We start from the raw sequence: 10,978 nt of genomic DNA on the forward strand, positions 1-10,978 counted from the left end.
ATTGGGCAGAATTCGACACCTTAGCTACTTTAGTTAAGGGGATCACAACACCTAAGTTGTTTGAATTTGAGCTCGACAAAGAACAACGCCCACCACTCTCTGAAAGAATCAAAGCTCTTCCCATTTCTCTGAAGTTCAAGAATCCTTCCTTGCATCAATACATCGGGAAGGAAGATCTACTCTCTCACATCCACTACTTTGAAATGCAGACCGGTTTGTAAGGTGGGAGAGACGATTTTAGGTGCAAAATCTTCCCTACCACGCTAACGGGCCTAGCTCAATAGTGGTACCTTAAGCTCTCCCTTGGATCAATTGACTCATTGAAAGATTTGGTGGATGCTTTTGGCAACCAGATTGCTCCTTCCCGATAATGCCCCTCAAGGACTACATCCAATGGTTCTTAGAGGCAGCTGCTAAGACTAAAAGTCTTATCTAGGACGTAAGGGTTATGGCACTCACAGCCGGACTCAAGGAGATGAGTCCTCTGTGGTTCGACATTCGTCTCAAGGCAGTGTACACCATGAACGACTTCTTAGATAGAGTAGATGGCTTTATCAAACTTAAAGAAGCCATCACCCGAACAAAGGGCTCAAATGGTGGAAAGAAGAAGTCACCAAACATTGAAGCCCCTGCCACTAAGGCATAGGGAAATGGGAAGAAAGGAGGTTCGAACAGAGGAAAGATAGCCAACAATAGTGGAAAAACAATGCAACTACCCCAGAAGAAAGAAGCCTAAGACTGGGGGAAAGCCCTGAAGAGATTATAAGCCTCGCTTTACCACCTACTCCATTCATTTGTTGATTTTATTTAAGTAGGGTCCGAAGCCGGGTCCGGGACGGGTCCAAGTCTGTGGCCAGGTCCGAGTTTGATTTTTAAGGTCTAAGTTAGAGTCAGAGTCTAAAATATTAATTAAAAAAAAAAACTGTTTAAAAAATGTTTGAAAGTAATTCTTTTTTATTTTTAAAATTTAAATTTTTAATTAAAAAATAAAAACAGCTTTATAGAACATTATTTTAAAAAAAATATTTTCACTTTTTTAATTTTAAAAATAAAAAATTAACTAAAAAAAATGTTATCAAACGATATTAGTTTATAAATATATGGCATTCTCTCGTACTACACCAAAATTTATAATGTTTCAAAAAATAAATTGTAATGTTCCTAAACACACATCAATGTCCTATGGCATTTCACTTATCTTAAGAGAGTAAGGACAAAATTAAAAGATTCCCTCATACACTTAGATAGAAATAAGGCATATTACATTGACATTCCCTCCAAAGAAGACAAAGTCGTATAAAAAGAACAAAATCAAAAGATTCCCTTATACAAATAAGGCATACTACATTGATATTCCCTCCAAAGCTCTACTCATTTCTTATACTCCCCAAGATCAAACAAACAAACTACAACATATCCATCAACTTTTGTTTGTTTTAAGATCAAAATCTTAATACTCAAACACACCATGATAACCACTCTCACAGAAAATTACAACTCTACAACCCTATTCTTCACTCTATCAACCATCATCATAGTCCTAATTTGGTACATAAAATCTAAGAAGCTCAACCAGTACTCAACACCATTGCCACCAGGCCCACGAGGCTTACCAATAGTGGGCAGCCTTCTAAGCCTTGAACCAGAACTCCACTCCTACTTCAAAAGCCTCTCACACACCTATGGTCCAATCCTAAAGCTCCGCTTAGGCAGCAAGCTCAAGATCATCATCACCTCACCTACCTTAGCCCGCCAAGTGCTCAAAGAAAATGACACCATTTTCGCCAACCGGGACGTGCCTAGTGTAACCCGAAACTCGGCCTATGGCGTGAGCGACATTGTGTGGACACCATACGGCCCGGAATGGCGGATGTTGAGAAAAGTTTGTGTCTTGAAGATGCTAAGCAATGCTTCCTTGGACTCAGTTTACTCCCTTCGCCGCCGCGTGGTTCGACAAGGCGTGAGTCAGCTGTACAATCGGGTTGATCAATCGCCTGTTGATGTGGGGGAGCATGTTTTCTTTTGCATACTGAACTTGATCATGAACATGCTTTGGGGAGGTACGGTTGATGTTGAGGAAGGGGCCAGTGTGGGAGCCGAGTTTAGGAAGATTGTCTCTGGAATTACTGAGCTTCTTTCTAAACCCAATGTGTCTGACTTCTTTCCGGGTCTATCCTGGTTTGACTTACAAGGGATGTCTAAGAAGAATCTTCAGTTAACCCAAAGTTTTGATAGGATTTTTGATAGAATGATTAGTACAAGGATGGAGATTGAGAAAAGTGGTGGGAATGGAAATAATGATTTCGTGCAGTTTTTGTTGAGATTGAAAGATGAAGAAGATTCTAAAACACCCTTGACTTTAACACATGTCAAATCTTTGCTCTTGGTAACCTTATATTATATGCTTTTCTTTCACTATATTTTGCACATTTTGTAAATGTGATTGTGAATCATATTTGATAAGTTTTTCTACATTACTGAACAGGATATGGTAGTTGGGGGAACTGATACATCATCCAACGCAATTGAATTTGCCATGGCAGAGATCATCAATGCACCAGAGGTAATGAAGAAGGTCCAGAGAGAGTTAGATGCCGTAATTGGAAAAGACAACATAGTTGAGGAATCCCATATTTCTAAATTACCATACTTACAAGCTGTAATGAAAGAAACACTACGCTTGCACCCAACTTTGCCACTTTTAGTGCCACATTCCCCAAGTGAAACATGTGTTGTAGGAGGGTACTCTGTTCCCAAAGGGTGTGGTGTTATTGTCAATGTATGGGCTATTCATAGAGACCCTTCTAACTGGGAAGATCCATTGAAGTTTGAGCCAGAGAGATTCTTACAGGACAGTCCTAAGTGGGACTTCACTGGTAGTGACTTAAAGTATTTCCCATTTGGGTCTGGTAGAAGAAATTGTGCAGGCATAGCTATGGCAGAGAGGATGGTTATGTATTCCTTGGCTACCCTTTTGCATTCTTTTGATTGGAAAATCCTTCATGGCCAAAAATTGGATCTTTCGGAGAGATTTGGTATTGTCATGAAGATGAAGACACCTCTCGTTGCTATTCCTACTCCACGATTATCTGATCCATCCCTTTATGAGTAGACCTGTGTATACTTTAAATTATGTTTTGTATTTTAAGTTTTAAAAGTTATATATAAGCTAACTTGGTTGTAAAACAAAGCAATGGTTGTTGAATCTCTGATTAAGCCTGCCCACTATATTATGAATTAAGAAGCAAAAAGTTAGCTGATTCAATTTTTGTTCATTTCTTCTTTCAACATAGTTTTCAATATTGGCAATTGGAACCAAAAATGCTGCCCTTTCTGTCAAAACCAGTGTGAAACAATATTGCACTGACAGCTATTTAAGTTCTGTACCAAAGTAAAGAGTGTAATCAGGGTTTTGTTATTACAACATCAAGTATACCAAAAAAAAATGATACTGGTATAATCTTTGTAAAAATGATATATTTATTCTGTACAAAGCCATTGGAGCTGATCTTTACTAAACAGTACATACACATCCAAAAGTAAGGGCATCATTCAGATGATTGTTCACTGCGTTAGTTCCTTTTCGTATTTATTTCAACTTTATTATTTATTTTTAAACTTCACTTCCCAAATTCTGTTCCTTTAAAGTTGAATTTGATGTTTTGAGTTCACAATTTCATATCAGTATTACAAATACAAAGGAAAATTATGATGTTAACAGATCCAAATAACAACACGGAGTTTAATTGAAATTATCTTGTTTTAAAGAATACTGCAAAATGTAAAAAACAAAATAAAAGATAAAAACACACTTGTTTTTAAAATATGAATAGCCCTCATTAGATAAATACTAGTGTGATTAAATCTATAAATAATAATAATAATAATAATAATAATAATCTCCAAAGATGCACAAAATATTTCCTCATTAAATTACGTAAAACAAGAGGCATTCACTCTACAAATCTTACGGCATTCTAAGAGTTTCAACATCTAGCTTTTCATTAATAACTTAACTCTCTAACAATCTTATCATTCTATTCATTTTCTTTTGGCATACCCTTTACTCCAGCAAAGAAAAAAAATAAAGTGATGAACAAAAATGAGCCAATCAGGCAAAGACTTTATTGCTCCATATGTGTGAACTTTTCACTGTGATACCCACTTCAGCATATCAAAATACAAACTTTTCCTCCTCGGCTCCAACAGCAAGAAGTCTATCACCCATCTCTCCAAGGGCGGCTGCCGTTGAGTCACTTATACCGAGAAGATACTGCAAACGGGAGAGCTTTTCAGGTGCTTGTTCACCATTCAGGTATATGGAATAAAGATCGGCAAGCTCCTCTGGCACCTCCCACGAAAGGGGTTCCGAAGGTACTGCCTTGTCACAAGCCAGCAAATCATTGAGAGATGAAACCTGCAATAGCAAAAAAAAGAAAGAAAATAACAGCTTCAAACATCAACTCTTATCCATTTAAATCTACTGGAAAATTCACATGTAAAAGTATAAGCCCTGTAACAATCAAAAGAAGAATAAATGAAAGTTGTATGCGTTATGAAGTCATACCACTCCTTGACGATTTCTCTGTCTCAGTAATGAAACAGCCTGGATCAATGAATTTGATAACCTGCTTTGGGCAAGCTCTTGAACAACACCCCTTGCCTTCTCAGCATTAATGTTAAGATCAAGTGGGATTTTCTGATATACTTCTTCTTCATCGAACTCTCCTGTTCCTGATGAGAAAATCTCATCTACAGTCTTTTTGAAAAGGTTCTCTCTCAAGCTCTCAGATATCATGTTGTCCAAATCAACACTCGCTTCCTTAAGTTCTCTAATCTGCTTAATGTTCAGCCTTCCCTGACCGATGGCTGTCTCAATAGCAGCTGCCATTTTCGTAGTTGTTATGTTCTTAATTATCTTTTGTGCGTATTGAGAAGGCAAACCAACTTGTTTCTCCAACGCAGTAAGCTGTTCCACTCTGGCCTTTGTCAATTGTCCATCAGCTAAAATCACCTCTGCTTGTTGCCTGAAAGCTTGCTCAGCCAAGCTTCTATGTACTTCCACTATTTCTTTAGCATCCAAACCCAAAATACCACCAAGCTGATTTAAGAAAACATATTCTGAATCATCCTTCTTTGTAGTGATCTGAGCACCAAATGGAATTCTAGTCACTTCCCCAGTTAGACAGAAAAGCAAGTACGTCTTGTATAGGTCAGTCCTATCTCTTTCTGGCAGATCATCCCTAAGAGTTATCTCAGTCTGCCCAGGCTTCCCCATCTTTGCAGCAAGATCCTTGTTAGGCTTTATTTTCCGGAGAGTTTGGAGAGACTCCCATTCCTCATCTTCTTCGACGTATTTCTCCTCTTCCTTTGTTGTAGGCTCTTCCGAGGGAATATCAGTATCAGACGATTCCCCTTTGATGTCTTTTACCAACTCTGTCACAACCAACGTGTTAAAGGCAATGAGCTTTTTAAGTTCTTTTGCTGATTCAGTACGATTTCCAGCAGCCCGAGCTCGTTTTACATAGTTGATAAAAATCTTTCGAACCTACATAAATCATAAAGGTGATTAGAAAAAGAGAGAAGACGCATTGGATGTATTTAAAGAGAAATGATAGCAGTACTTACCGCCTTACTGGCAATTGACATGGCAGACTCTCTACTCAATCTCAAACCATGTGCTGCCTTTCTAACAGCTTGCTTTAAATCTGCATCATAACCGTCCACTCCAGCTGCAATTGCTTCCTTCACAACCTGGAATTGTTTTTCATATAAATATTAGACGGCGCTAGTTTCAGAACTGAACTATTAAGTCAGCAATATGAATACAAATATGATACAAATATAATTTTTGCTCCCTTAAGTTTTCCCCAAGCTGACCACAAATAAAACTGTCATATAATAAAAAAAAAAGAAAGCTTCCAGAAGCAACATAATATGAAAAAAATTGTTAAGAATAAGGCATTCCATTTAAACCAGTTCATGAAAGCAAAAAACAGATAGAACAGTTAATTTTATGGTTACCTTCTCAAACAAAGTGCCACAAATATCTGAGTGGGCTGCTTCAACTGTCTGCTGAGGTACACAAAGCATGACACGAAGCCTCAGCAAGGCAGCAACATCTGCCTCGCTTAGCTCTCCATCAGCCACACATTGCTGAAGCTTTTGCCGATAAATTTCTTTAAAGGAAAAAAGAAAGTCAGACGCTAATAATGGAAAAGCATAAAGTGAAATATACCTAATTTTGGTATTAAGCAACACAGATAGAATATTTGAACTTTAATGTTTACCGATAATCTATATGAGAAACAATTAGCAAAATTACCTTCATGAATCTCACTGGCCTTTTGTGGGTCAAAGTGGAGCTCATCACAGAGTTTTTGAAGGAAGGCTGCTTTGCTATCTGCTGCTTCTAATTCACCCCCAGTAACAGACTGTGAAAGACGTTTGCGATAGGCTTTTGAAGTAACATCAAGCACAACAACTTCTGCTTCTCGTTTTCCTAAGCCAAATATATTCCTTAATTGATTCAAAGAGGACAGCTACATAAACCAAAATAAAATTATTAGAGCAAACAAGAACATGGTAATAAAGCATTAAATTAATTTAGAAAAGAAAAAAAAAAGAGAGAAACATGTCTAACAAAAGGGAAAATTTGACTCTTCAAATGCAGCAGTTGACAAACATAAAGACGCAGTATGATATTATATGTGGGAACTTCCCTATAAATGTAGCAATTTCTCAATGTTGAAAACTAAATCCTCACTTCTATTGACCTTTTAACTAATAGCAAGTACTGACATCTCAACACAAGTTTTCACATAAATAAAACTAGTCTTGCAAATTAGCCCACATTTGCTTAATCCACCATAAGCAAATCAGCAAAAACTAATATATATATTCTTGACGACCATAAGGTGCATTAAGGAAAAGAAATAACAAATTACTAGTGCATAATATTATCAGCTAACTATAGATTTTACTAAACTATTCACAGCCTGTGTTAGAAATCACAGGCAAGGACCAAAGGTTAACTGAGAATCCAGTAATTATTCCTGTTATCCCAGAAAAAAGGTCATAGACACCCCAAGCATTATGGAAAATAAAAATGAATTAAAAAATAAATAATCATTGATCATACCAAAAAAAAACTGTAAATTTCATTTAAATAATTATCTAGGCTTCAAAGAAAACCACTGTTTGGTACCTTATGTTCTTCCAAGCGACCACCGGATAATGCATCTGTTGCATAGGCTCTAAAAAGAAGCTTTAACTCATCCATCTTTTTATCACCGTAATCACCATCTACATACCATCAGAGCACAAATTCACCAAAAACATAAGCATTCTTCACTTTAAACATTACACCACTACAAATATGCAAGTAGTTAATTCGAATACCACGTCTTCTTATATGCAATAACTTTGTAGGGATCCTTACCTAATAAAAATACTGCACCAACCCCAGGAGCAAAGCGACTTGAATCTGGATGGCTCTTTAAAGAAATAAGTAAATTATTGAAAGCAAGTACTTTATCAAGCTCCTCCACAACCTGTGTAACTCCCTGACTGGAAATCCAAAATTTATAAGATAATGCAAATGACACATGCCAAAATACAAGTACTCTAAGAAATATCATATTATAAGGCTTTTAGCAAATCATTGATCACGTTTGATGACACAAACATTAATGTAAAAGCAATTATGTGTGAAGTAGAGAGTATACGTGGCTCTTGTTCTAGACTTCAGTAAAGTAAGAGCAGAAGAGATGTGTTTCTCAATCAGTTTCCTTGTATGCTCCCTGAACAAGTCCCCAGCATGCTGCATGAAGCAGAAACATCAAAATAAATACCTATTGACCAACTGCAGAAAGACTATCAATTGTATACTGAAAAGGGTACCTCATCAGAAAGCTTATACAAGAGTTGTGCTTCCCTGAGGCTAAATAGCTGCTCTACACTGATATCTGAGAAAATCATAGCAAATATTATCACTTAAGGAAAGTAAAAGAAAACTTCAAATTTAAGCATGTGGGTGTGGTATAAACCAACTAATCACACGGGTCTTTAACAAACTGTGGGATTACTACTTATTTTTTGTTTTAAAATACTTTTGGAAGATACTGATAAAGCTCACTACCAATCACTCCAATAACTTAAGGCTAAGAATGTAAAAAACAATTGATCAAATCATTACTTCAACCAAATAAATCCAAAATATAAAGAAACAATGCACTGACAATCATAGCTCATTTAAAATTATAATTGACATCAAACCAAAAATCCGTAAAAACCAATATATACACATAGAAATATATAAATACAAAGCCATCTTCTATTAGCCAAATTTGACTAAATTTAGACAAATTTAACATTCAAATAATTTTTTTTAACATTCAAATCATTTTACTTATGTTTTCCTATCTTTGTATTAAAATAAATGTTATATATATAGTGAAGGAATACCATAACCAAAATGCCAAGTTCCCACTGATTTTTAAACATTTTTGTAGATGTAGACAGTTGACACAATTATGTCATGTAGTTTTGACATGAATCAACGAGTCAGTATAATTTTCCAGAAGGAATAATAACAAGGGAAGTATCAAAACATTTCCTGAATATAAAAAATTAATTAAAAAATCATCAGTGTAATTTTTTTTAATACAGCTGAAGTGCAAAATGCATTACAATATTACCTGTGCCGATTGATTTCAGTTTAGTGGCATATAGCCGCTGAGCATTATCACGAATAGCAATCTCAACCTGAGAGAAAAAGATATAAATACAGTTTACATGGGCAAATGGAAAATGAAAATATATACTACCAAAAAGATATAAGAACACATACATTGTATACATGTAAGGTTTTGATAAATCCAAATGGACAAAACCAATTTCTTGGACAAAAGAACTTGACAAAAATGTTACATTTACTAACACGTCAGGGAAAAGCAATTGAAAGTACCTGGGAATCAGTGACTTTAAATACTCGTTTCCAAGGTAAAAGGAAAGATGATGCATCTCCAAAAACAAGAGTCGAAACATAAATCAGCTTCTGAAATGCCTGCACTGGAGAATCACTAATAATGCTCAAGCTCTGTATCTTCATCCAGTATTATCTAATATCCCATAGAATAACCCATAAAACTCAATAAGTGAAACAGGTGAAAGACCTACCCGACGTTCTTCTAAGTCTCCATCCCGATCACCAGTCTCAAGCCTTTGCCTAAAAAGTCTTCGACCAATCTGGAAACCAACAAGGACTAACCCAGTTTCAGGGATGAGAAATTTAAAGCAATTGAAAGAAACACACACAAACTCAATCATGGCCTTGAGCAAACTTAAAGTCAATGAAGCCAACTACATCACACGTAGCAATTAGTGAGTACCTCCATATGCATTGCAGCTGCCTCAGGATCATCAATGCCCAAGGCATTCTTGAAACTTATGATCGTGTCAACTTCATTTCCACTAAGCTCTTGGCTTCCTTTCGGAAGAACAGACGAAACAAATCTGGAAACGGAACAGAAATTTTAGGAAAGAAATTTTTTTCAATTTGACAAACCCAAAATGCACAAGTTAGAGACTGTGTTTAACTCACTGGCAGTATAGGTCAGAAAGCTCTGCATTAAAAGCTTCGTTCTGCTTGCTGACACCGTATCTGACAACAAAAAATTGAACAGAAAATGAGACTACAAAAACACAGGAATCATAGTTAGCTACTACAACAATACAATAATATTGCGTGCTTGTCACAATCATAGGAATTTCCCAAATCAACAGTCTAAACAATGACCAACTCAAGCATACAAAGCCCTCAACCAACCCCATCAATGATCGTTATCCAAATTCTACACAGCACTAACATTCATAGAACTATCACGTAACAAACAATTCCATCATTATGATTGACTTCACTGAAATTAGAAACAACTAGTCACAATTAAAATAAAATAAAAAAACGCAACGCATATGAAAACTTACTTCTTGGCAATCGCCTCAATCTCCTCTTTTTTCACAGCTTTGGGGTCATCGCTCCCGGCCACATAATTGTGCAATTCAACGGCAGCAACCTCAGGAACACACGCGTTAAGAGCATAAGCAGCAGCTCCACCAGCAGCCCCGAGGGCCACGGCCCCGCCCAAAGCCGCATTTCGAGACTGACCGAACCGGAACCCCAACCCGTACCCAGCCGCAACAGCACCAGCTACTAAAATTGCCGAAGTAGCTAGTCTAACCGGCGGCGACAACTTCTCAACCAAGGGTTGAATCCCTGTTAGCTCCTTTGAGCCTCCGAAAACATTGGGAGGTGGCGAGGTGGCGACGGTTGATTGGTCGGAGGAAGAAGGGGTCGCCGCACTCCGGGGAACGGATACCTTAAAACGGCGTCTTCGTGAATGGGTAGTGTCGCGGGAGGTAGTTGTTCGAAGAGGGATGGGGTTAAGGAAGGGAGAGCGGAGAAGAGAAGGAGGGGAATGAGTGGAAGGAGGAGCGAGGAGGGAAGAGATATTCATGGCTCCCCTGAGAAGAAGGGAGGGAGGGAAGAAGAAGAAGAAGACGACGTCGTTTGAGAGGGTTGGAATCTGGATGGAGTTGAATTGAATGAAGGTCCCTCCCAGCTGGGGCTAAGGGAAAAGGATTATATAGGGTTTAACGAAGAAGAAGATAAAAGGATAGAAGCGAAAATGAAGAAGACAAACACAGCACAAGGAAGGAGACAATATTATTAGTTACTTTACATTACAGTGAATATTGCTGTATGAAGTATGGACGGGCCGGTTTGGTCTAAATGAGCCTTTTCTTAGGGGTCTAAATGGGCCTTCATGGGCTCTATTTTTTCAATAAAATAATAAATAAATCAAAACATAATTTACCAAACTACTAACATTGGATAGAATCTAGCCTAACAACCTCTCTCAATTTATTATTGGGTAAATACCATTTTGGACCCTCTGTTTTACAAAAGTTACCAATT

The 10,978-nt window shown here is 37.2% G+C and overlaps 2 protein-coding genes across 2 annotated transcripts; one reads left to right on the plus strand and one right to left on the minus strand.

Annotated features, from left to right (window-relative positions):
- Positions 1 to 1,395: 1,395 nt before the first annotated feature.
- LOC115720549 (flavonoid 3'-monooxygenase CYP75B137) lies at positions 1,396 to 3,260 on the plus strand. Its single transcript, XM_030649692.2, has 2 exons — positions 1,396 to 2,386; positions 2,486 to 3,260. The coding sequence occupies exons 1-2, from the start codon at positions 1,469 to 1,471 to the stop codon at positions 3,110 to 3,112; spliced, it is 1,545 nt and encodes a 514-aa protein (XP_030505552.2). The 5' UTR covers positions 1,396 to 1,468; the 3' UTR covers positions 3,113 to 3,260.
- A 649-nt stretch (positions 3,261 to 3,909) lies between these two features.
- On the minus strand, positions 3,910 to 10,823 carry LOC115720949 (protein TIC110, chloroplastic). The gene is made up of 15 exons (XM_030650163.2): positions 9,988 to 10,823; positions 9,605 to 9,664; positions 9,393 to 9,516; positions 9,181 to 9,249; positions 8,969 to 9,067; positions 8,700 to 8,766; positions 7,903 to 7,967; positions 7,728 to 7,822; positions 7,442 to 7,569; positions 7,208 to 7,305; positions 6,326 to 6,542; positions 6,025 to 6,179; positions 5,629 to 5,754; positions 4,568 to 5,548; positions 3,910 to 4,417 (listed from the first exon to the last, which is right to left on the minus strand). Exons 1-15 carry the CDS (start codon positions 10,515 to 10,517, stop codon positions 4,175 to 4,177), a joined length of 3,057 nt encoding a protein of 1,018 aa, XP_030506023.2. The 5' UTR covers positions 10,518 to 10,823; the 3' UTR covers positions 3,910 to 4,174.
- Positions 10,824 to 10,978: the final 155 nt, after the last annotated feature.

The sequence above is a fragment of the Cannabis sativa genome, chromosome 2 (assembly GCF_029168945.1).
Source record: "Cannabis sativa cultivar Pink pepper isolate KNU-18-1 chromosome 2, ASM2916894v1, whole genome shotgun sequence".
NCBI classification, from domain to species: Eukaryota; Viridiplantae; Streptophyta; class Magnoliopsida; order Rosales; family Cannabaceae; genus Cannabis; species Cannabis sativa.